This window comes from Pseudophryne corroboree, chromosome 5 (genome assembly GCF_028390025.1).
Source record: "Pseudophryne corroboree isolate aPseCor3 chromosome 5, aPseCor3.hap2, whole genome shotgun sequence".
Classification (NCBI taxonomy): domain Eukaryota; kingdom Metazoa; phylum Chordata; class Amphibia; order Anura; family Myobatrachidae; genus Pseudophryne; species Pseudophryne corroboree.
This window is the reverse complement of record NC_086448.1, coordinates 188,049,896-188,077,217: the sequence shown is the minus strand read 5'-3', so window position 1 is coordinate 188,077,217 and position 27,322 is coordinate 188,049,896. Positions and strand designations below refer to the sequence as shown.

General features: G+C 47.8%; 1 protein-coding gene across 6 annotated transcripts in view; it reads right to left on the bottom strand.

The window, feature by feature from the left end:
- The window catches only part of HACL1 (2-hydroxyacyl-CoA lyase 1), a 139,948-nt gene that overhangs the window by 21,476 nt on the left and 91,150 nt on the right, over window positions 1-27,322 (bottom strand). For 5 of the 6 annotated variants that reach the window (XM_063921943.1, XM_063921946.1, XM_063921949.1 and 2 more), the window contains one exon: window positions 1,594-1,701. The exons of the other annotated variant lie outside the window; for it this stretch is intronic. In XM_063921943.1, coding sequence (XP_063778013.1) covers window positions 1,594-1,701 — 108 coding nt within the window. The remainder of the gene's footprint in view (window positions 1-1,593; window positions 1,702-27,322) is intronic. 6 annotated transcript variants of the gene reach the window in all.

Here is a 27,322-nt window from a genome sequence, read left to right as displayed (position 1 = left end):
CGCCAGTGACTGCTCTGTGATACACCACCGGTAGTCGCTAGTGACTGCTTTATAATATATCACCAGGAGCCGCCAGTGACTGCTCTGTGATACACCACCGGTAGTCGCTAGTGACTGCTTTCTAATATATCACCAGCAGTCACTGCTGTGTAATACACCACCGGTAGTCGCCAGTGACTGCTTTCTATTATATCACCAGCAGTGACTGCTCTGTAATACACCACCGGTAGTCGCTAGTGACTGCTTTCTAATATATCACCAGCAGTGACTGCTCTGTGATACACCACCGGTAGTCGCCAGTGACTGCTTTCTAATATATCACCAGCAGTGACTGCTCTGTAATACACCACCGGTAGTCGCCAGTGACTGCTTTCTAATATATCACCAGCAGTGACTGCTCTGTGATACACCACCGGTAGTCGCCAGTGACTGCTTTCTATTATATCACTAGCAGTCACTGCTCTGTAATACACCACCGGTAGTCGCCAGTGACTGCTTTCTATTATATCACTAGCAGTGACTGCTCTGTAATACACCACCGGTAGTCGCCAGTGACTGCTTTCTATTATATCACTAGCAGTCACTGCTCTGTAATACACCACCGGTAGTCGCCAGTGACTGCTTTCTATTATATCACCAGCAGTGACTGCTCTGTGATACACCACCGGTAGTCGCCAGTGACTGCTTTCTAATATATCACCAGCAGTGACTGCTCTGTAATACACCACCGGTAGTCGCCAGTGACTGCTTTCTAATATATCACCAGCAGTGACTGCTCTGTGATACACCACCGGTAGTCGCCAGTGACTGCTTTCTAATATATCACCAGCAGTGACTGCTCTGTGATACACCACCGGTAGTCGCCAGTGACTGCTTTCTAATATATCACCAGCAGTGACTGCTCTGTGATACACCACCGGTAGTCGCCAGTGACTGCTTTCTAATATATCACCAGCAGTGACTGCTCTAATATACACCACCGGTAGTCGCCAGTGACTGCTTTCTAATATATCACCAGCAGTGACTGCTCTGTGATACACCACCGGTAGTCGCCAGTGACTGCTTTCTAATATATCACCAGCAGTGACTGCTCTGTGATACACCACCGGTAGTCGCCAGTGACTGCTTTCTAATATATCACCAGCAGTGACTGCTCTGTGATACACCACCGGTAGTCGCTAGTGACTGCTTTCTAATATATCACCAGCAGTGACTGCTCTGTGATACACCACCGGTAGTCGCTAGTGACTGCTTTCTAATATATCACCAGCAGTGACTGCTCTGTGATACACCACCGGTAGTCGCCAGTGATTGCTTTCTATTATATCACTAGCAGTCACTGCTCTGTAATACACCACCGGTAGTTCCCCAGGACTACTTTATAATAAGGCTGATAATGTTGCTGCCCACCTATAGACGCCTGCCTTTACCCATCAGAAAGTACTATGGTACTCTGCTCCCTTATATGCTATGTGTTCCCTCACACCTTTTGTGCAGGGCTATCTTTAAATTAAAACATATGTATGTTTGGCAATCTTTACATAACTATGAGTATTTTACATTACAAACCACATGTTGTATCCCAATACTTACACAGCTGCTGGGTCTCCAGACTTTAGCAAATGAGTCCAAGAGTCCTCATCTAACCCACTGTATATTCCATTGTTATTCACCACAATGATAATGATAGGAAGGTTGTATCTGGACAGGAGGACACACAACACATTTAAAGAGGCAACATATGTTTTTGTTTTCTATCTATCAGACATATTATTATCATCAACAGTTACTTATATAGTGTCAGCATATTCTATTGCGCTATACAATTGAGAAAAAACAGTAATGAAACAAGACTGGGCAATAACAGACAGACAAGGAGGCAAGAGGGCCCTGCTAGCAAGCTTACAATCTATAGGGTACTCTACATTGGTATACAGGAATTAGTGCTACATATTGCTCATTGGTAAATCCAGACTACAGATGTTCTCGGTGGGCTGTATGTTTCTGTCACATAGGAATGTTGGCCAAGGGACAGCAGGATGTGAAAGTGAAGAAAGATAACTTTACATATGTTTCGTGTGGATTATATAGAGGGCATGTAATTGGGTAGGATAGCTTATGTGGGTGGTTCTGGAATTTGACAAGCTGATCTTTAGAGGTGAGTTTTCAGGGAACGCTTAAAGGTTTGGGGCCTAGAGGAAACTCTTATTGTATGTGGAAGGGCATTCCACAGAGCGGGTGCAGCCCCGAAAACAGTCCCGTGACCATGAATGGGAGCAAGAAATGCATGTGTCTGAGCGATGCAGATCTTGCGCAGAGCGGAGAGGGCGAACTGGGAGCTAATTTGAGATAAGTGAAGCGATATATGTTGGTGTAGTTTTGTTTATTAATAGCCCTGTGTGTGAAGCTGGGTACACACTAGGCAATATGTCGTAAAATCCGGCGGATCGGACTGACATATTGGGTACATCAGCTAGTGTGTACTAGCAATTGTGCACTCCTACGGGTTGTTTGCCAGGTTGTCCCGTCGGCCATGCAACGACCAGATGCAGGGGGGTGCTAGATGTAATAGGGTGCGAGCAAAAGTGCGAGTACAAACTGGCACCTAATCACTGAGTTTGGTGTGAGTTTGTAGCCCAACTCGCACTAAGTAATAACCTGCGAGTTGGAGAGTTTGAGGCTATCAGCAGTGCGAGTCCATGCAAATTATTTTGTGGGTAAACTCGCACCTTGTAATGTGAGTTTCATTACAAGGTGCGAGTTTGACTGAAGCTTGCACAGATCAGCGAGATCCATGCAGACTTCTGTGTGTAAAGGTTCTTAAAGAGTTAAAACTCAAAAAAAAAAAAAAAGGCATTGGGGTCCCCACCCAAAAGCATAACCAGCCAGTCCTAGTTAAAAAAAACAAAAATGAGTAGAGTTCCCCTGTAATGTGGGAACAGGCAGCTGATTGGCTGTGAGTGCACTGACTGTCATTCGTTACCTGCCTGGCAATGATTTACAGTCAGTGCACTCACAGCCAATTAATGGCCTGTACCCACAGTAACAGGCTGGAGGCTCTGCAAATGACGGAACATGTGTTCCCGGCACTAGTGGTTAGTTGCTATACCTGTATGTGTATTCACATAACTACTCTAGGTCTGGATGGATTGGGTAAAAATTTTTTTTAACCCCTTGGATACCTAATGGGGAAAAGGACCTGATCTGCGCAAGGTATAGGTGAGTATAGATTTCATCCACAGCCCTGCCTCCCATCCCCCCCACCTTCCCCGTTAGCGGATTGTACCAGAAAAGTGGAACAAGGGGCACAAAGGACAAGGTAAGCAAATGTGAGAGTATGTAGTAAACTTATACCTTCTACAGTGTGTGTGTTCTGCCTTTAATATTTCTCTTACAGGGGGACTATAGGTACCAGCATGTGGGGGAGGCTTGTTGGGACCTGTAGCCCTCCTGTAAAAGATAATATTATTCAATCTTTCATTTAAAAGCTATTAAATCGGCACCCACCTCCCAGGGGTGCCGTAGATAGCGTCGGGCTTCAGCCTCTGGAGAGGGGGGAACCTGTTATTGGGGGGGGGGTCCCCACTTCCCCAGGCATCCCTGGCCTGGACTAACTAGTTAGGGGGGAGAACGCACTGGCTGAGGGGCCCCGTCAACTGTCACCTGGCTGTGGCATTATTCCTCGGCTAGTGGTGCCCGGAGCTGGTTCTAAAAAATTGAGGGACCCCTGCTCATTTTGTTCCCAGCATTTTTAGAACAAGGGCTGGCTCCAAGAGTCCAGTGCTGGCTCATTACATACGGGGGAACCCTACTTTTTCCTCTGTATTTATTTAAATAAGGACCAGCTCAAAGATCCCAACGGTGGTTATGCTTTTGGGGCGTGGAGGGGCGTTGGGGGCACACAGTTTTTTTTCTGATTTGTAACTATTTAATTACTTTTAAATACAACAAAAGCCTGCATGGATCTTGCTGATCTGTGCAGGCTTCTGTCAAACTCGCCAGCCTGAAGCTTGTCTATTTTTAAAAAGTTTTTTTAATTTTTTTTACCAGTTCTGTGCGAGTTTACTGTTTGCACCTAATTACATTGTGTGAGTTGTAGGTTTTAAATGGGGAAACATCTGGATGCGAGTTTGCCCCCTGCGATTAGTGGAAATGCAAATTACATGCCAGTTTGCATGTTCTTGCAGCCTATTATATGTGCAAGTTCTAAACATTTGCGAGTTTTACGCTTTGTATTTATAGATGTGGTATTTAGTAGGTGCAATAACAGACAGGAAGCTTGTCTCAGAGAAAATTATGTACAGTACTGTAAGTCTGCAAACACAAACGTAACAATAATATTTCTGAATGAGAAAAAATTATGATGTATCCAACCTTCAAGAGAAAGAAAGTGGAGAAGTGGCATATAGTAAACCAGCTTGTGTTACTTTATAGTGTGCGCTAAATAAATGATAGCTAGAAGCTGGTTGCTGTGGGTAACGTCTCCACATTATATCTCTCAAATGTTTTATATATCCCCTCTAACGACTTGTATATTATATGAATGTATTCAGAGAGTAACGTCTCTTGATTAGTATAGAGTAAAAAGTATTGGTATAGGCCCTCATTCCGAGTTGTTCGCTCGCTGCTAATTTTAGCAGAATTGCTAATAGACTAAAATCCAGCAGTTCTGCGCATGCGTAAGCATCTCAGGGCGCTAAGCAAACTTACACAAAACTATGCTATTTTACTCACAGACAAACAAAGCTTTTCAATCGCTCTGCTGATTGACAGAAAGTGGGAGTTTCTGGGTGGAAACTCGCCGTTTTCAGGGAGTGTGCTAAAAAACGCAGGCGTGCCAGGTAAAAACGCAGGAGTGTCTGGAGAAACGGAGGAGTGGCTGGCCGGACGCTGGGCGTGTTTGTGACGTCAAACCAGGAACTAAACGGACTGAGGTGATCGCAATCTAGGAGTAGGTCTGGAGCTACTCAGAAACTGCAAGGAAGTTGCTTTCGTTAGCAATTCTGCTAATATTAGCAGAATTGCTACTCTTTCGTTAGCAATTGCTAATCTTTCGTTAGCAATTCTGCTATGCTAAAATACACTCCCAGAGGGCGGTGGCTTTGCGTATGCATTTCTGCTAAAAGTAGCTAGCGAGCGAACAACTCGGAATGAGGGCCATAGTCGGTTTATCATTAAATATATCTTTCAATATCACAAACAAAAATAAGATTTTAAACCTACCGGTAAATCTTTTTCTCCTAGTCCGTAGAGGATGCTGGGAACTCCGTAAGGACCATGGGGTATAGACGGGCTCCGCAGGAGACATGGGCACTCTAAGACTTTAGATGGGTGTGAACTGGCTCCTCCCTCTATGCCCCTCCTCCAGACCTCAGTTATAGAACTGTGCCCAGAGGAGACTGACAGTACGAGGAAAGGATTTTTGTTAATCTAAGGGCGAGATACATACCAGCCCACACCATACACACCGTACAACATGGTATATACTAAACCAGTTAACAGTATGAACAAAACAGCATCAGTCAGAGACTGATCTCAACTGTAACATAACCCTTATGTAAGCAACAACTATATACAAGCCTTGCAGAATTTGTCCGCACTGGGACGGGCGCCCAGCATCCTCTACGGACTAGGAGAAAAAGATTTACTAGTAGGTTTAAAAACGTATTTTCTCTTACGTCCTAGAGGATGCTGGGGACTCTGTAAGGACCATGGGGTTTATACCAAAGCTCCAGACCGGGCGGGAGGGTGCGGATGACTCTGCAGCACCGATTGAGCAAACATGAGGTCCTCATCAGCCAGGGTATCAAACTTGTAGAATTTTGCAAAAGTGTTTGAACCCGACCAAGTAGCTGCTCGGCAAAGCTGTAATGCCGAGACCCCTCGGGCAGCCGCCCAAGAAGAGCCCACCTTCCTAGTGGAATGGGCCTTTACCGAATTTGGTAACGGCAATCCAGCCGTAGAATGAGCCTGCTGAATCGTGTTACAGATCCAGCGAGCAATAGTCTGCTTAGAAGCAGGAGCGCCAACCTTGTTGGCTGCATACAGAACAAACAGTGCCTCTGTTTTCCTAAACCGAGCCGTCCTGGCTACATAAATTTTTAAGGCCCTGACTACATCAAGGGACCTGGAATCCTCCACGTCACCTGTAGCCACAGGCACCACAATAGGTTGGTTCATAGGAAACGACGAAACCACTTTAGGCAGAAACTGAGGACGAGTCCTCAACTCTGCTCGATCCAGATGGGAAATTAGATAGGGGCTCTTGTGAGACAAAGCCGCCAATTCGGACACCCGCCTCGCAGATGCCAAGGCCAACAACATGACCACTTTCCAAGTGAGAAATTTTAATTCAACTGTTTGAAGAGGTTCAAACCAGTGTGATTAGGAACTGTAAACGTTAAGGTGCCACTGGGGGCACAAAAGGAGGTTAGATATGCAGCACTCCCTTTAAAAAAGTCTGGACTTCCGGGAGAGAAGCCAATTCCTTCTGAAAGAATATAGAGAAGGCCGAAATCTGCACCTTAATGGAGCCTAACTTTAGGCTCATATCCACTCCTGTCTGTAGAAAATGGAGAAAACGACCCAGTTAAAAATCTTCCGTAGGAGCATACATGGCTTCACACCAAGATACATATTTCCTCCAGATACGGTGATAGTGCTTCGCCGTTACCTCCTTCCTAGCTTTGATTAGAGTAGGGATGACTTCCCCCGGAATACCTTTCCTAGCTAGGATTTGGTGTTCAACTGCCATGCCGTCAAACGTAACCGCGGTAAGTCTTGGAACACACAGGGCCCCTGTTGCAACAGGTCCTCCCTGGGAGGAAGAGGCCACGGATCTTCTGTGATCATTTCCTGAAGATCTGAATACCAGGCCAATCTGGGACAATGAGTATTGTCTGCACTCTTGTTCGTCTTATGATTGTCAATATTTTTGAGATAAGTGGAAGTGGAGGGAACACATAGACCGACTGAAACACCCACGGTGTCACCAGGGCGTCCACCGCCACTGCCTGAGGGTCCCTCGACCTGGAACAATACGTCCGAAGCTTTCTGTTGAGGCGTGACGCCATCATGTCTATTTGAGGAAGTCCCCAACGACTTGTTACCTCTGCAAAGACCTCTTGATGAAGTCCCCACTCTCCTGGATGGAGATCGTGCCTGCTGAGGAAGTCTGCCTCCCAGTTGTCTACACCCGGAATGAAGACAGAGCGCTTACATGATTTTCCGCCCAGCGAAGAATCCTGGTGGCTTCTGCCATTGCTGCTCTGCTCCTTGTCCCGCCCTGACGGTTTACATGAGCCACTGCTGTGACGTTGTCTGACTGGATCAGAATGGGTAGGTTGCGAAGAACATTCTCCGCCTGTTGCAGGCCGTTGTATATGGTCCTTAATTCCAGCACATATCCCCTGAAAAATTTTTCCTTGTGTGACTGCTCCCCATCCTCGGAGGCTCGCGTCCGTGGTCACAAGAACCCAATCTTGAATGCCGAACCTGCGACCCTCTAGAAGGTGAGCACTCTGGAGCCACCACAGGAGAGAGACCCTGGGGGACAGGCTTATCCTCCAATGCATCTGTAGATGGGACCCTGACCACTTGTCCAGAAGGTCCCACTGAAAAGTTCTCGCATGGAACCTGCCGAACGGAATGGCCTCGTAGGCCGCCACCATCTTTCCCAATACTCGAGTGCATTGATGAACTGACACTCTTTTTGGTTTCAGCAGGTCCTTGACCATGTTCTGGAGTTCCTGGGCTTTTTCCATTGGGAGAAAAACCCTCTTTTTTTCCGTGTCCAGAATCATGCCCAAAAATGACAGCCGAGTTGTCGAAACCAACTGCGACTTTGGTAGATTTAGAATCCAGCCGTGTTGTTGTAGTACTCTCAGGGAGAGAGACACGCTTTTTAGTAACTGATCTCTTGATCTTGCCTTTATCAGGAGATCGTCCAAGTATGGGATAATTGTGACTCCCTGCTTGCGCAGGAGCACCATCATTTCCGCCATTACCTTGGTGAAAATTCTCGGGGCCGTGGAAAGCCCAAACGGCAACGTCTGAAACTGGTAATGACAATCCTGTACAGCGAATCTCAGGTACGCCTGATGAGGATATATGGGGACATGAAGGTATGCATCCTTTATGTCTAGTGACACCATAAAATCCCCTCCTTCCAGGCTGGAGATCACTGCCCGGAGAGATTCCATCTTGAATTTGAACGTCTTCAAATATAGGTTTAGGGATTTTAAATTCAGAATTGGTCTGACCGAGCCATCCGGCTTCGGGACCACAAATAGGGTTGAATTATACCCTTTCCCCTGTTGCACTAGGGGAACTCTGATAATCACTTGCTGTTGACACAGCTTTTGTATGGCAGCTGAAACTATTTCCCTCTCTGGGGGAGAAGCTGGCAAGGCCGATTTGAAAAATCGGTGTGGAGGCACATCTTCAAACTCCAGCTTGTAGCCTTGGGATACAATTTCGACTACCCAAGGATCCAAATCCGACTGAACCCAGACTTGGCTGAAGAGTCGAAGACGTGCCCCCACCGGTGCGGACTCCCGCAGCGGAGCCCCAGCGTCATGCGGTGGATTTTGTAGAGGCCGGGGAGGATTTTTGTTCCTGGGAACTAGCCGTAGCTGGTGTTCTTTTCCCTGTACCTCTGGCGAGGAAGGAAGAGCCACGCCCCTTTCTGAACTTATGAGACCGAAAGGACTGCATCTGGTATTGAGGTGTTTTCTTCTGCTGTGGGGGAACGTAAGGCAAAAAAGAAGACTTACCCGCGGTAGCTGTGGAAACCAGGTCCGCGAGGACCTCCCCAAATAAAACTTCCCCTTTGTAAGGCAAAGCCTCCATACTGTATGTCTCTTTGAGTCAGCATCACCTATGACGGGTCCACAGGGACCTTCTAGCAGAAACTGCCATGGCATTGGCTCTTGAACCCAAAAGCCCAATATCTCTCGCAGCCTCTCTCATATATAACACTGCGTCCTTGATGTGACCTAAGGTCAACAAAATACTATCTTTATCTAGGGTGTCAATGTCAGATGACAAGTTATCTGCCCAAGCTGCAATTGCGCTACCCACCCATGCCGACGCTACTGCAGGTCTGAGCAGGGCTCCTGTAGTCGCATAAATTGATTTTAAGGTAGTTTCCTGCCTGCGATACGCAGGATCCTTTAGGGCCGTCGTGTCCGGGGACGGTAGTGCCACCTTTTTGGACAAGCGCGTCAAGGCCTTGTCCACCGTGGGCGAGGATTCCCACCGTACCCTGTCCTTTGAGGGGAAAGGATACGCCATAATAATTCTCTTGGGAACCTGCAGTCTCTTGTCTGGAGTTTCCCAAGCCTTTTCAAATAAAGCATTCAGCTCATGAGATGGGGGAAACGTTACCTCAGGTTTCTTTTCCTTAAACATGCAGACCCTCGTGTCAGGGACAGAGAGGTCCTCTGTGATATGCAAAACATCTTTTATTGCAATATATACGTTATGGTAAGAACTTACCGTTGATAACGTGATTTCTCTTATGTCCACAGGTATCCACAGGATAACATTGGGATATTGTCGAGCGACAGCGAAAATGGCGCCAACACGGTCACGAGCTTTCTGGTCTCCCAGGATGCATTGGGGCCTCCACTATATAGTCCCGCCCACTGACTCAGTCAGATCAGTTCTTTCCACAGCGATTTTAGGCAGGAACATTAGGTAGAGACCTGTACAGGCGATAAGAACACACATGCACACCCACAGGATTATCCACAGGATAACATTGGGATTCCCAAAGCCATTTTAGTGGTGGGGACGCTCCTGATTGCACAGGAGGACCTTTCGCCCGAAGTCTGCGCCATGAGAGGCAAAAGTATCCAAGGCATAATGTCTGATGAATGTGTTTATGGAAGACCATGTGGCTGCCCTACATATCTGTTCTGCTGAAGCACCATGTTGTGCTGCCCAAGAAGGACCTACCTTACGTGTAGAGTGTGCAGAAACATTAGCCGGAATAGGGAGATCTGCATGAGAATAAGCTTCAGATATTACCATTCGGAGCCATCTCGCCAGCGTCTGTTTACTAGCAGGCCATCCTCTTCTATGGAATCCATATATGATGAAGAGAGAATCCGTTTTCCTGATGGCACTAGTACGATCTCTGTAGATTCTCAAAGCTCGGACCACGTCCAGCGATGCTTCTCCCGCAGATAGTCCCGATACCTGAAAAACTGGGACTACAATCTCTTCATTCAGGTGAAACTTTGATACCACCTTTGGAAGATAACTAGATCTCGTTCTGAGAACTGCTCTGTCTGGAAAAAAACTTAGGAAAGGAGACTTACATGATAATGCTCCTAAATCTGACACTCTTCTGGCTGACGCCATTGCCAGTAAAAAAAAAATAAGATTTTACTTACCGATAAATCTATTTCTCGTAGTCCGTAGTGGATGCTGGGACTCCGTAAGGACCATGGGGAATAGCGGCTCCGCAGGAGACAGGGCACAAAATAAAAGCTTGAGATATCAGGTGGTGTGCACTGGCTCCTCCCCCTATGACCCTCCTCCAAGCCAGTTAGGATACTGTGCCCGGACGAGCGTACATAATAAGGAAGGATATTGAATCCCGGGTAAGACTCATACCAGCCACACCAATCACACCGTACAACTCGTGATCTGAACCCAGTTAACAGTATGATAAATTTAAAGGAGCCTCTGAAAAGATGGCTCAACAATAATAACCCGAATTTTTTGTAACAATAACTATATACAAGTATTGCAGACAATCCGCACTAGGGATGGGCGCCCAGCATCCACTACGGACTACGAGAAATAGATTTATCGGTAAGTAAAATCTTATTTTCTCTAACGTCCTAAGTGGATGCTGGGACTCCGTAAGGACCATGGGGATTATACCAAAGCTCCCAAACGGGCGGGAGAGTGCGGATGACTCTGCAGCACCGAATGAGAGAACTCCAGGTCCTCCTCAGCCAGGGTATCAAATTTGTAGAATTTAGCAAACGTGTTTGCCCCTGACCAAGTAGCTGCTCGGCAAAGTTGTAAAGCCGAGACCCCTCGGGCAGCCGCCCAAGATGAGCCCACTTTCCTTGTGGAATGGGCTTTTACTGATTTTGGCTGTGGCAATCCTGCCACGGAATGTGCAAGCTGAATTGTACTACAAATCCAACGAGCAATCGTCTGCTTTGAAGCAGGAGCACCCAGCTTGTTGGGTGCATACAGGATAAACAGCGAGTCAGTTTTCCTGACTCCAGCCGTCCTGGAAACATATATTTTCAAGGCCCTGACAACGTCCAGCAACTTAGAGTCCTCTAAGTCCCTAGTAGCCGCAGGTACCACAATAGGTTGGTTCATGTGAAATGCAGAAACCACCTTAGGTAGAAATTGAGGACGAGTCCTCAATTCCGCCCTGTCAGAATGAAAATTTAGGTAAGGGCTTTTACATGATAAAGCCGCCAATTCTGACACACGCCTAGCTGAAGCCAAGGCCAACAGCATCGACACCTTCCACGTGAGATATTTTAAATCTACCGTAGACAATGGTTCAAACCAGTGTGATTTTAGAAATCTCAACACAACATTGAGATCCCAAGGTGCCACTGGAGGCACAAAAGGAGGCTATATGTGCAGCACCCCTTTCACAAATGTCTGAACTTCAGGTACTGAAGCCAGTTCTTTCTGGAAGAATATCGACAGGGCCGAAATTTGAACCTTAATGGACCCTAATTTTAGGCCCATAGACAGTCCTGTTTGCAGGAAATGCAAGAAACGACCCAGTTGAAATTCCTGTGTAGGGGCCTTCTTGGCCTCACACCACGCAACATATTTACGCCAAATGCGGTGATAATGTTTTGCGGTTACTTCCTTTCTGGCTTTTACCAGAGTAGGGATGACTTCTTCTGGAATGCCCTTGTCCTTCAGGATCCGGCGTTCAACCGCCATGCCGTCAAACGCAGCCGCGGTAAGTCTTGGAACAGACAAGGCCCCTGCAGTAGCAGGTCCTGTCTTAGAGGTAGAGGCCATGGTTCGTCCGTGAGGATCTCTTGAAGTTCCGGGTACCAAGACCTTCTTGGCCAATCCGGAACCACGAGTATAGTTCTTACTCCTCTCCTTCTTATGATTCTCAATACTTTCGGTATGAGGGGCAGAGGAGGGAATACATACACTGACTGGTACACCCACGGCATTACCAGAGCGTCCACTGCTATTGCCTGAGGGTCCCTTGACCTGGCGCAATATCTGTCCAGTTTTTTGTTTAGACGTGACGCCATCATGTCCACCTTTGGTCTTTCCCAACGGTTTACAATTTGGTGGAAGACTTCTGGGTGAAGTCCCCACTCTCCCGGGTGAAGGTCGTGTCTGCTGAGGAAGTCTGCTTCCCAGTTGTCCACTCCCGGAATGAACACTGCTGACAGTGCTATCACATGATTTTCCGCCCAGCGAAGAATCCTTGCAGTTTCTGCCATTGCCCTCCTGCTTCTCGTGCCGCCCTGTCTGTTTATGTGGGCGACTGACGTGATGTTGTCCGACTGGATCAACACCGCCTGACCCTGAAGCAGAGGTTTTGCTTGAATTAAGGCATTGTAAATGGCCCTTAGTTCTAGAATGTTTATATGAAGAGATGTTTCCATGCTTGACCACAAGCCCTGGAAATTCCTTCCCTGTGTGACTGCTCCCCAGCCTCTCAGGCTGGCATCCGTGGTTACCAGGATCCAATCCTGAATGCCAAATCTGCGGCCCTCTAGTAGATGAGCCCTCTGAAGCCACCACAGGAGAGACACCCTTGTCCTTGGCGACAGGGTTATCCGTTGATGCATCTGAAGATGCGATCCGGACCATTTTCCCAGTAGATCCCACTGAAAAGTTCTTGCATGGAATCTTCCGAATGGAATCGCTTCGTAAGAAGCCACCATTTTTCCCAGGACCCTTGTGCACTGATGCACTGAGACCTGTCCTGGTTTTAGGAGGTTCCTGACTAGCTCGGATAACTCCCTGGCCTTCTCCTCCGGGAGAAACACCTTCTTCTGGACTGTGTCCAGAATCATTCCTAAGAACAGTAGACGTGTCGTTGGAATCAGCTGCGATTTTGGAATATTTAGAATCCATCCGTGCTGACTTAGCACTACCTGAGATAGTGCCACTCCGACTTCTAACTGTTCCTTGGTTCTTGCCCTTATCAGGAGATCGTCCAAGTAAGGGATAATTAAGATGCCTTTTCTTCGTAGAAGAATCATCATTTCGGCCATTACCTTGGTAAAGACCCGAGGCGCCGTGGACAATCCAAACGGCAGCGTCTGAAACTGATAATGACAGTTTTGTACTACAAACCTGAGGTACCCTTGGTGAGAAGGATATATTGGGACGTGGAGATAAGCATCCTTGATGTCCAGCGACACCATATAGTCCCCCTCTTCCAGGTTCGCTATCACCGCTCTGAGTGACTCCATCTTGAATTTGAACCTTTTTATGTAAGTGTTCAAAGATTTTAGATTTAATATTGGTCTCACCGAGCCGTCCGGCTTCGGTACCACAAATAGTGTGGAATAATACCCCTTCCCCTGTTGTAAGAGGGGTACCTTGATTATCACCTGCTGGGAGTACAGCTTGTGAATGGCTTCCAGAACTGCCTCCCTGTCGGAGGGAGACTTTGGTAAAGCAGACTTCAGGAACCGATGAGGAGGAAACGCCTCGAATTCCAGTTTGTACCCCTGTGATACTACCTGTAGAATCCAGGGATCCACTTGCGAGTGAGCCCACTGCGCGTTGAAATTCTTGAGACGGGCCCCCACCGTGTCTGAGTCTGCTTGTAAAGCCCCAGCGTCATGCTGAAGACTTGGCAGAAGCAGGGGAGGGCTTCTGCTCCTGGGAAGCGGCTGCATGGTGCTGCCTTTTTCCTCTTCCTCTGCCCTTGGGCAGAAAAGAGTGACCTTTTGCTCGCTTGTACTTATGGGAACGAAAGGACTGAGTTTGAAAAGACTGTGGGGTATATTTACTAAGATTCGTAATTTCCGAAAATAGGTCAAAGTTCAATCACGAATGACATCGGCAGTGTAAAACTGCAACTTTTTGAATTGATTACGACTAATTTACTAAGCTGTCGTATTCGTATTTTTCTTTGCTTCCGATGTCGATGTCATTCGTGTTTTTTTACCTAATTTGACGGCAGTGATTAGCAAAACACTGCCGTTTTTTTTTACAATCAATCTCGGCCGGATCTGTGTGATCCGTGCTGGGGTTCGTATTTTTTTTTTTTTTTTTAATTAAACAAAGTAAAATCCTAAAAAAAATTGCGTGGGGTCCCCCCTCCTAAGCATAACCAGCCTCGGGCTCTTTGAGCCGATCCTGGTTGCAGAAATATGGGAAAAAAAATGACAGGGGTTCCCCCATATTTAAGCAACCAGCATCGGGCTCTGCGCCTGGTCCTGGTCCCAAAAATACGGGGGACAAAAAGAGTAGGGGTCCCCCGTATTTTTAAAACCAGCACCGGGCTCCACTAGCTGGACAGATAATGCCACAGCCGGGGGTCACTTTTATATAGCGCCCTGCGGCCGTGGCATCAAAAATCCAACTAGTCACCCCTGGCCGGGGTACCCTGGGGGAGTGGGGACCCCTTCAATCAAGGGGTCCCCCCCCCCCAGCCACCCAAGGGCCAGGGGTGAAGCCCGAGGCTGTCCCCCCCCATCCAATGGGCTGCGGATGGGAGGGCTGATAGCCTTTGTTGTAAAATAAAAGATATTGTTTTTAGTAGCAGTACTACAAGTCCCAGCAAGCCTCCCCCGCATGCTTGTACTTGGAGAACCACAAGTACCAGCATGCGGCGGAAAAACGGGCCCGCTGGTACCTGTAGTACTACCACTAAAAAAATACCCAAAAAAACACAAGACACACACACCGTGAAAGTATAATTTTATTACATACATACACACATACATACATACTTACCTTATGTTCCCACGCAGGTCGGTCCTCTTCTCCAGTAGAATCCAAGGGGTACCTGTTGAAGAAATTCTACTCACCAGATCCAGTGGTCCAGGCTCCTCCGCAAATCCAGGTATAATCCACGTACTTGAATAAAACAAAAAAACGGTTGCCCGACCACGAACTGAAAGGTGACCCATGTTTGCACATGGGTCACCTTTCCACGAATGCCAGAAACCCACTTTGCCTTCTGGCTAAGTGGGTTTCTTCAGCCAATCAGGGAGTGCCACGTTGTAGCACTCTCCTGATCAGCTGTGTGGTCCTGTCCTCACTGACAGGCAGCACGCGGCAGTGTTACAATGTAGCGCCTATGCGCTACATTGTAACCAATGATGGGAACTTTCTGCTCAGCGGTGACGTCACTTTAGGTCAACCGCAGGGCAGAAAGTTCCCATCATTGGTTACAATGTAGCGCATAGGCGCTACATTGTAACACTGCCGTGTGCCGCCTGTCAGTGAGGACAGCAGCACACAGCTGATCAGGAGAGTGCTACAACGTGGCACTCCCTGATTGGCTGAAGAAACCCACTTAGCCAGAAGGCAAAGTGGGTTTCTGGCATTCGTGGAAAGGTGACCCATGTGCAAACATGGGTCACCTTTCAGTTCGTGGTCGGGCAACCGTTTTTTTGTTTTATTCAAGTACGTGGATTATACCTGGATTTGCGGAGGAGCCTGGACCACTGGATCTGGTGAGTAGAATTTCTTCAACAGGTACCCCTTGGATTCTACTGGAGAAGAGGACCGACCTGCGTGGGAACATAAGGTAAGTATGTATGTATGTGTGTATGTATGTAATAAAATTATACTTTCACGGTGTGTGTGTCTTGTGTTTTTTTGGGTATTTTTTTAGTGGTAGTACTACAGGTACCAGCGGGCCCGTTTTTCCGCCGCATGCTGGTACTTGTGGTTCTCCAAGTACAAGCATGCGGGGGAGGCTTGCTGGGACTTGTAGTACTGCTACTAAAAACAATATCTTTTATTTTACAACAAAGGCTATCAGCCCTCCCATCCGCAGCCCATTGGATGGGGGGGGACAGCCTCGGGCTTCACCCCTGGCCCTTGGGTGGCTGGGGGGGGGGACCCCTTGATTGAAGGGGTCCCCACTCCCCCAGGGTACCCCGGCCAGGGGTGACTAGTTGGATTTTTGATGCCACGGCCGCAGGGCGCTATATAAAAGTGACCCCCGGCTGTGGCATTATCTGTCCAGCTAGTGGAGCCCGGTGCTGGTTTTAAAAATACGGGGGACCCCTACTCTTTTTGTCCCCCGTATTTTTGGGACCAGGACCAGGCGCAGAGCCCGATGCTGGTTGCTTAAATATGGGGGAACCCCTGTCATTTTTTTTCCCATATTTCTGCAACCAGGATCGGCTCAAAGAGCCCGAGGCTGGTTATGCTTAGGAGGGGGGACCCCACGCAATTTTTTTTGGAAAAAAAAAAAACTTTCCAACCCCTTCCCACTGATATACATGCACGGATCTCATGGATCCCTGCATGCATCTCAAATCACGAATAAAAAAAGCAGGTCTGTTTTTTTTTAGGACTTTTTTACGAATTGTAATTTTTCACGGCAGTGTTTTGGGTTTTTTTGCTTTGCACTTCTTAGTAAATGACCGAGATTCATACTTAAACAGGCGTAATTTGACCGATGGTGTATTCATTCGTAATTTTTTACCTGAACTAGAAAAAAATTACGAATGCCCTCATCACTGCCGTGATTAGTGTTTAGTAAATGACCGAGATTGACCGAGATGACACTTTGATGAAAAAACGGCATCTCGGTCAAAATCGGGAGCTTAGTAAATATACCCCTGTGTCTTTTTCTGTTGATGTGAAGTAACCTGGGGTAAAAAGGTGGATTTTCCAGCCGTTGCCGTGGCCACCAGGTCTGTTAGACCAGCCCCAAATAACTCCTCCCCCTTATACGGCAATACTTCCATGTGCCGTTTGGAATCTGCGTCCCCTGACCACGGTCTTCCAGGCTGATGCGATTGCTGGTCGCAGTATAACACCAGTATGTGTGTATATACTTTTCAGGATATTTTCCAGCCTCCTATCAGCTGGTTCTTTGAGGGTGGCCGTATCAGGGGACGGTAACGCTACTTGTTTAGATAAACGTGTGAGCGCCTTATCTACCCTAGGGGGTGTTTCCCACCGTGCCCTAACCTCTGGCGGGAAAGGGTATAGTGCTAATAACTTATTAGAAATTAGCTGTTTTTTATCGGGGGAAACCCACGCTTTATCACACACCTCATTTATTTCCTCAGACTCAGGAAAAACTATTGGCAGTTTTTTCACACCCCACATAATACCCGCCTTTGAGGTATTTGTAGTGTCAGAAAGGTTCAATGCCTCTTTCATTGCCGTGATCATGTAACGTGTGGCCCTACTGGACATTACGTTTGTCTCGTCACCGTCGACACTAGATTCAGTATCTGTATCTGGATCCGTGTCGACCCACTGAGGTAGCGGCCGTTTTAGGGCCCCTGAGGGTGTCTGAGACGCCTGAACAGTCACTAATTGATTTGCCGGCTTTCTCATGTCGTCAACAGTTTTTTGTAAATTGCTGACATTATCACTTAATTGCTTAAACACAATCATCCAGTCAGGTGTCGACTCCCTAGGGGGTGACATCACTAACACAGGCAACTGCTCCGCCTCCACCTCATTTTCCTCCTCATACATGTCGACACACGCGTACCGACACACAGCACACACACCGGGAATGCTCTGATAGAGGACAAGACCCTACTTAGCCCTTTGGAGAGACAGAGGGAGAGTCTGCCAGCACACACCCAGCGCTATATATATATACAGGGATAACCTTATATAAGTGTTAATCCCTTATAGCTGCTGTTAATCTAGTTATTTGCTGCCAAAATGCCCCCCCTTCTCTTTTTTACCCTGAATCAGATGCAGTACTGCAGGGGAGAATCAGGGAGCCGTCCTTCCAGCGGAGCTGTGAGGGAATAATGGCGCCAGTGTGCTGAGGAGATAGGCCCCGCCCCTTCACGACGTCCTTAACTCCCGCTTTTTTGTGTAAAATGGCAGGGGAAAAAATACATCCATATAGCCCTGGAGCTATATGTGATGTATTCCTTTTGCCAGCTAAGGTATATGTGTGTTATATTGCGTCTCAGGGCGCTCCCCCCCAGCGCCCTGCACCCTCAGTGACCGGAGTGTGAAGTGTGCTGAGAGCAATGGCGCACAGCTGCGGTGCTGTGCGCTACCTTAGTCTTGAAGACAGGATGTCTTCTGCCGCCGCTTTCACCGGACCTACGTCTCTTCTGGCTCTGTAAGGGGGACGGCGGCGCGGCTCCGGTGACCCATCCAGGCTGAACCTGTGATCGTCCCTCTGGAGCTAACGTCCAGTAGCCTAAGAAGCCCAATCCACTCTGCACTCAGGTGAGTTCGCTTCTTCTCCCCTTAGTCCCACGATGCAGTGAGCCTGTTGCCAGCAGGACTCACTGAAAATAAAAAAACCTAACTAAACTTTTATTCTAAGCAGCTCTGGAGAGCTACCTAGTTTGCACCCTTCTCGGCCGGGCACAAAAATCTAACTGGCTTGGAGGAGGGTCATAGGGGGAGGAGCCAGTGCACACCACCTGATATCTCAAGCTTTTATTTTGTGCCCTGTCTCCTGCGGAGCCGCTATTCCCCATGGTCCTTACGGAGTCCCAGCATCCACTTAGGACGTTAGAGAAATAAGATTTTACTTACCGATAAATCTATTTCTCGTAGTCCGTAGTGGATGCTGGGGACTCCGTCAGGACCATGGGGAATAGCGGCTCCGCAGGAGACAGGGCACAAAAAGTAAGCTTTTAGGATCACATGGTGTGCACTGGCTCCTCCCCCTATGACCCTCCTCCAAGCCTCAGTTAGGTACTGTGCCCGGACGAGCGTACACAATAAGGAAGGATCTTGAATCCCGGGTAAGACTCATACCAGCCACACCAATCACACCGTACAACCTGTGATTTGAACCCAGTTAACAGTATGATAACAACGAAGGAGCCTCTGAAAAGATGGCCCACAACAATAACAACCCGATTTTTGTAACAATAATTATGTACAAGTAATGCAGACAATCCGCACTTGGGATGGGCGCCCAGCATCCACTACGGACTACGAGAAATAGATTTATCGGTAAGTAAAATCTTATTTTCTCTAACGTCCTAGTGGATGCTGGGGACTCCGTCAGGACCATGGGGATTATACCAAAGCTCCCAAACGGGCGGGAGAGTGCGGATGACTCTGCAGCACCGAATGAGAGAAACTCCAGGTCCTCCTCAGCCAGGGTATCAAATTTGTAGAATTTTACAAACGTGTTCCCCCCTGACCACGTAGCTGCTCGGCAAAGTTGTAAAGCAGAGACCCCTCGGGCAGCCGCCCAAGATGAGCCCACCTTCCTTGTGGAATGGGCATTTACAGATTTTGGCTGTGGCAGGCCTGCCACAGAATGTGCAAGCTGAATTGTACTACAAATCCAACGAGCAATAGTCTGCTTAGAAGCAGAAAGCACCCAGCTTTTTGGGTGCATACAATATAAACAGCAAGTCAGACTTTCTGACTCCAGCCGTCCTGGAATTATTATATATATATATATATATATATATATATATATATATATTTATTTATTTATTTTCAGGGCCCTGACAACGTCTAGCAACTTGGAGTCCTCCAAGTCCCTAGTAGCCGCAGGCACCACAATAGGTTGTTTCAGGTGAAACGCTGACACCACCTTAGGAAGAAACTGGGGACAAGTCCGCAGTTCTGCCCTGTCCGAATGGAAAATCAAATATGGGCTTTTGTAAGACAAAGCCGCCAATTCTGACAATCGCCTGGCCGAGGCCAGGGCCAACAGCATGGTCACTTTCCATGTGAGATATTTCAAATCCACAGATTTGAGCGGTTCAAACCAATATGATTTGAGGAATCCCAACACTACGTTGAGATCCCACGGTGCCACTGGAGGCACAAAAGGGGCTGTATATGCAATACTCCCTTGACAAACGTCTGGACTTCAGGAACCGAAGCCAATTCTTTCTGGAAGAAAATCTACAGGGCCGAAACTTGAACCTTAATGGACCCCAATTTGAGGCTCATAGACACTCCTGTTTGCAGGAAGTGCAGAAATCGACCTAGTTGAAATTTCTTCGTGGGGCCTTCCTGGCCTCACCCACGCAACATATTTTCACCACATGTGGTGATAACGTTGTGCGGTCACCTCCTTCCTGGCTTTGACCAGGGTAGGTATGACCTCTTCCGAAATGCCTTTTCCCTTAGGATCCGGCGTTCAAACGCCATGCCGTCAAACGCAGCCGCGGTAAGTCTTGGAACAGACATGGTACTTGCTGAAGCAAGTCCCTTCTTAGCTCCCGAGGCCATTAGTCCTCTGTGAGCATCTCTAGAAGTTCCGGGTACCAAGTCCCTCTTGGCCAATCCGGAGCCACGAGTATAGTTCTTACTCCTCTACGTCTTATAATTCTCAATACCTTGGTTATGAGAAGCAGAGGAGGGAACACATACACCGACTGTTACACCCACGGTGTTACCAGGACGTCCACAGCTATCGCCTGAAGGTCTCGTGACCTGGCGCAATACCTGTCCCGTTTTTTGTTCGGGCGGGACGCCATCATGTCCACCTTTGGTCTTTCCCAACGGTTCACAATCATGCGGAAAACTTCCCGATGAAGTTCCCACTCTCCCGGGTGGAGGTCGTGCCTGCTGAGGAAGTCTGCTTCCCAGTCGTCCACTCCCGGAATGAACACTGCTGACAGTGCTATCACATGATTTTCCGCCTAGCGAAAAATCCTTGCAGTTTTGCCACTCTCCCCCTTTCTCGTGTCCCGCTCTTTCTGTTTACGTGGGCGACTGCCGTGATGTTATCCCACTGGATCAATACCGGCTGACCTTGAAGCAGAGGTCTTGCTAAGCTTAGAGCATTATAAATTTGCTCTTAGCTCCAGTATATTTATGTGGAGAGAATTCTCCAGACTTGATCACACTCCCTGGAAATTTTTTCCCTGTGTGACTGCTCCCCAGCCTCTCAGGCTGGCCTCCGTGGTCACCAGCATCCAATCCTGAATGCCGAATCTGCGGCCCTCTAGAAGATGAGCACTCTGTAATCACCACAGGAGAGACACCCTTGTCCTTGGATATAGGGTTATCCGCTGATGCATCTGAAGATGCGATCCGGACCATTTTTCCAGCAGATCCCACTGAAGAGTTCTTGCGTGAAATCTGCCGAATGGAATCGCTTCGTAATAAGCCACCATTTTTACCAGGACTCTTGTGCAATGATGCACTGACACTTTTCCTGGTTTTAGGAGGATCCCGATTAGCTCGGATAACTCCCTGGCTTTCTCCTCTGGGAGAAACACCTTTTTCTGGACTGTGTCCAGAATCATCCCTAGGACCAGCAGACGTGTCGTCGGAACAACTGCGGTTTTGGAATATTTAGAATCCACCCGTGCTGTCGTAGAACTACTTGAGATAGTGCTACTCCGACCTCCAACTGTTCTCTGGGCCTTGTTCTTATCAGGAGGTCGTCCATTTTCTTTGAAGACGAATCCTCATTTCGGTCATTACCTTGGTAAGGACCCGGGGTGCCTTGGACAATCCAACGGCATCGTCTGAAACTGATAGTGACAGTTCTGTACCACGAACCTGAGGTACCCTTGGTGAGAAAGGCAAATTTTGGGACATGGAGGTAAGCATCCCTGATGTCCCGGGACACCATATAGTCCCCTTCTTCCCGGTTCGCTATCACTGCTCTGAGTGACTGCATCTGGATTTGAACCTTTGTAAGTGTTCAAATATTTCAGATTTAGAATAGGTCTCACCTAGCCTTCTGGCTTCAGTACCACCATATAGTGTGGAATAATACCCCTTTCCTTGTTGTAGGAGGGGTAATTTTATTATCACCTGCTGGGAATACAGCTTGTGAATTGTTTTCAATACTGCCTCCCTGTCGGAGGGAGACATTGGTACAGCAGACTACAGGAACCTGCGAGGGGGAAGCGTCTCGACATTCCAATCTGTACCCCTTGGATACTACTTGTAGGATCCAGGGGTCCTGTACGGTCCCAGCGTCATGCTGAGAACTTGGTAGAAGCGGTGGAGGGCTTCTGTTCCTGGGAATGGGCTGCCTGCTGCAGTCTTCTTCCCTTTCCTCTATCCCTGGGCAGATATGACTCTTATAGGGACGAAAGGACTGAGGCTGAAAAGACGGTGTCTTTTTCTGCAGAGATGTGACTTAGGGTAAAAAACGGTGGATTTTCCAGCAGTTGCCGTGGCCACCAGGTCCCATGGACCGACCCCAAATAATTCCTCCCCTTTATACGGCAATACATCTTTGTGCCGTTTGGAATCTGCATCACCTGACCACTGTCGTGTCCATAAACATCTTCTTGCAGATATGGACATCGCATTTACTCTTGATGCCAGAGTGCAAATATCCCTCTGCGCATCTCGCATATATAGAAATGCATCCTTTAAATGCTCTAGTCAATAAAATACTGTCCCTGTCAAGGGTATCAATATTTTTAGTCAGGGAATCCGACCAAGCCACCTCAGCTCTGCACATCCAGGCTGAGGCGATCGCTGGTCGCAGTATAACACCAGCATGTGTGTGTATACTTTTTAGGATATTTTCCAGCCTCCTATCAGCTGGCTCCTTAAGTACGGCCCTATCTGTAGATGGTACCGCCACTTGTTCTGATAAGCATGTGAGCGCCTTATCCACCCTAAGGGGTGTTTCCCAACGCGCCCTAACTTCTGGCGGGAAAGGGTATACCGCCAATAATTTTCTATCGGGGGAAACCCACGCATCATCACACACTTCATTTAATTTATCTGATTCAGGAAAAACTACAGGTAGTTTTTTCACATCCCACATAATACCCTTTTTTGTGGTACTTGTAGTATCAGAAATATGTAACACCTCCTTCATTGCCCTTAACGTGTGGCCCTAAAGGAAAATACGTTTGTTTCTTCACCGTCGACACTGAAATCAGAGTCCGTGTCTGGGTCTGTGTAGACCGACTGAGGTAAATGGGCGTTTTACAGCCCCTGACGGTGTTTGAGACGCCTGGACAGGTACTAATTTGTTCGCCGGCCGTCTCATGTCGTCAACCGGCTTGCAGCGTGTTGACATTATCACGTAATTCCATAAATAAGCCATCCATTCCGGTGTCGACTCCCTAGAGAGTGACATCACCATTACAGGCAATTTGCTCCGCCTCCTCACCAACATTTTCCTCATACATGTCGACACACACGTACCGACATACAGCACACACATAGGGAATGCTCTGATAGAGGACAGGACCCACTAGCCCTTTGGGGAAACAGAGGGAGAGTTTGCCAGCACACACCAAAACGCTATAATTATACAGGGACAACCTTTATATAAGTGTTCCTCCCTTATAGCATTTTAATATATATTCATATCGCCAAATCAGTGCCCCCCCTCTCTGTTTTAACCCTGTTTCTGTAGTGCAGTGCAGGGGAGAACATGGGAGCCTTCCCACCAGCATTTCTGTGAGGGAAAATGGCGCTGTGTGCTGAGGAGAATAGGCCCCGCCCCCTTTTCGGCGGGCTTCTTCTCCGGAGTCTGTGATATCTGGCAGGGGTTAAATACATCCATATAGCCTCAAGGGCTATATGTGATGTATTTTTCGCCAAAGAGGTATTATACATTGCTGCCCAGGGCGCCCCCCCCCGCGCCCTGCACCCTCCGTGACCGCTGTGTGAAGTGTGCTGACAACAATGGCGCACAGCTGCAGTGCTGTGCGCTACCTGATGAAGACTGAAAGTCTTCTGCCGCCTGGTTCCGGACCTCTTCAATCTTCAGCATCTGCAAGGGGGGTCGGCGGCGCGGCTCCGGGACGAACCCCAGGGCGAGACCTGTGTTCCGACTCCCTCTGGAGCTAATGGTGTCCAGTAGCCTAAGAAGCCAATCCATCCTGCACGCAGGTGAGTTCACTTCTCTCCCCTAAGTCCCTCGATGCAGTGAGCCTGTTGCCAGCAGGACTCACTGAAAATAAAGAACCTAAAAACTTTTTCTAAGCAACTCTTTAAGAGAGCCACCTAGATTGCACCCTGCTCGGACGGGCACAAAAACCTAACTGAGGCTTGGAGGAGGGTCATAGGGGGAGGAGCCAGTGCACACCATGTGATCCTAAAAGCTTACTTTTTGTGCCCTGTCTCCTGCGGAGCCGCTATTCCCCATGGTCCTGACGGAGTCCCCAGCATCCACTAGGACGTTAGAGAAAGAACTTTAACCGTTAACCACTTAAGATCTGCTCTCTCAAGTGGTTCAAACAGAGGACCCTGGAGAAATTTAAGAACTAAATTCAAATCCCAGGGAGCTGCAGGAGGAACAAATGGAGGTTGAATATGTACTACTCCTTGGAAAAACGTACGTACATCCTGTAGGTCAGCAATCTTCTGCTGAAACCATACAGTCAACGCTGAGACTTGCACCCTCAAGGAAGCAACTTTCAACCCTTTATCCAATCCTGCCTGAAGGAAATCCAAAATCCTAGCTACTTTAAAAGATCTCGGATTGTAATTATTTCCAGTACACCAGTGAATACAGGCTTGCCATATTCTATGATACACACGAGCCGAAGAAGGCTTTCTTGCTCTAAGCATGGTTTGGATTACTTGTTTCGAAAATCCTTTAGCCTCTAAGATAGAGGTTTCAACAGCCACGCCGTCAAAGATAGGCGATCCAGATGACTGTGACAACAAGGACCCTGCATTAACAGATCTGGACGTTGAGGGAGCAGTATCGGTGCTTCCACGGACATTCTGAACAGATCTGTGTACCAATGCCTTCTTGGCCAAGCTGGAGCTATTAGAATGATTGCTCCTTTTGCCTGTTTTATCTTTCTCACTACTCTGGGTAACAGAGATATTGGAGGGAACAGATATGCCAGCTGAAACCTCCATTCTACTGACAGTGCGTCTATCAGAACGGCTCCTGGGTCCCTTGTTCTTGATCCGTACCTCGGAACGTTGTTGTTTAGACGAGATGCCATAAGGTCCATCTCTGGTAGACCCCATCTGTTCACCATTGTCTGAAACACTTCTGGCTGTAGTGCCCATTCGGTTTCCTGAATGGTGTGCCGACTGAGAAAATCTGCTTCCCAATTTAGTACACCCGGGACAAATACTGCTGACAATGCCGGGAGATGGAGTTCTGCCCATTTTAGAATGGGAGTTACTTCCTCCATCAGACTCTTGCTGTGAGTTCCTCCTTGATGATTGAGGTATGCTACTGCCGTCGCATTGTCTGAGCGGATCTGGACTGGTCTTCCTTGTAGATTGTCCTTTGCCTGAACTAGAGCCAAGTAAACGGCCCTTATCTCCAACAGATTTATCGGCAGGCGACTTTCCCTTGCGGTCCATTTTCCCTGGAACCATAGGCTTCCGAATACCGCCCCCCCAGCCTTGCAGGCTGGCATCTGTTGTCAGGACTTGCCACTCTTTTATCCAAAAGGGTCTCCCCTTGTTTAAATGGTCTGTCTGTAGCCACCATGCTAGAGACCTTTTTACCTTTACTGGAATCTTTATCATCTGTTTCTTTATCGTCTGATGATTTCCGTTCCATTCGGTCAGAATAAGGTGCTGCAATGGTCTGGAGTGGAATTGCGCATATTCCACCATGTCGAAGGTTGATACCATCAGACCCAACAGTCGCATTGCTGCATGGACTGACATTGTCTGGGCTTGCAACGCTTCCTGAGCCATGACCTGCCCTTGATTATCTTTTTCTCTGGTAAGAGAACTCTCTGTAGGTCTGAATCCAATATAGCCCCCAAATGAACCATCCGCTGTGACGGATTCAGGGACGACTTCTCCCAATTTATGAGCCACCCGTGTCTCTGTAAACAAACTATCGTCTGTTGAAGATGGCTCAACAGTAAATCTTGCGATTGTGCTAAGATTAACAGGTCGTCGAGGTATGGGAATATTCTTATCCCCTGCTTGCGCAGACAAGCTGCCATAACCACCATGATCTTGGTAAACACCCTGGGTGCTGTAGCTAGCCCGAAAGGCAGAGCTTGGAACTGGAAATGTTCCTGGAGGATGGCAAACCTGAGGTAACACTGATGTGACAGTGCTATAGGCACATGTAGGTAAGCATCCCCGTACATCCAGAGATACCATGTAGTCTCCCGGTTCCATAGCCAACATTATGGAGCATAACGTCTCCATGTGGAACTTCGGGATCCATATGTAGTTGTTCAACATTTTCAGATTTAGAATTGGTCGATATGACCCATTTGGTTTCTGGATTAGAAATAGATTGGAGTAATACCCCTGTCCCTTTTGTGATGGAGGTAATGGGACAATCACACCTGACTGCAGTAATTTTTGGACTGCTTCTTGCAGGCATTGGCCTTCGACTCTATACGAGACGGGCTGGTGCAAAAAAATCTTTGAGGAGGCTGCCTTCTGAATGGGAACCCATACCCCTGAGATACTATCTTCTGCACCCAGGCATCTGCTGTTGACTGTTGCCATATGTGTGCAAATTGAATCCTCCAGGCGGAGGCCCGTCTCTTCAGGCTGAGGGTTTCTGTTCAGGTTTGAAAGCTGGCTTCTTGCTAGCCCACTGCTTCCTACCCCTGGATTTAAACTGGGGTTGTTTAGGCTCCTCTTTAGCTTTTGCTTTGCTTTGCCAGCGAAATGAGCGAAATTTTAAACCCTTGGACGTAGGGTTATAAGCAGCCGGAAATCTGACTTTTTTCGATGCAGCCTCTGATTCTAGGATATCCGATAAAGGTTTTCCAAATAATATATTACCCACAAAAGGCAATGCTTCCAATTCTTTCTTGGATTACGTATCTGCCTTCCAGGTACGTAGCCAAATTGCTCTGCGAGCGACTACTGTCAAGGCTGAAGCTTTAGAAGCAACTGTACCTACGTCAATTGCTGCTTCTTCCAAATACTGGGCAGATTTTCTTAAACGGCAAAACCGATCCTCTTGCTCCCCAGTAGGAGAAGGGATGCTATTCTCTAGTTCCTCTATCCATTCGCCCATTGCCTTTGCTACCCAGGCCGAAGCCATAGCAGGTCTTACCACTGCTCCTACTAGAGAAAAAATATGTTTCAACAGGCTCTCTACCCTTCTGTCTGTGACATAATTCAATGAGGTAGATGACAGTGGTAAAGCAGATTTATGCACGAGTCTCAGAACATGTGCATCTACTTTTGGAGGAACTTCTCTCTTCGAACAATCCCCAGCAGGAAATGGATAATAAGAATCCCATCTCTTAGGAATCTTATACTTTTTACTGGGCGCTGCTCAAGACTCATCCATCATTTCCGTCAA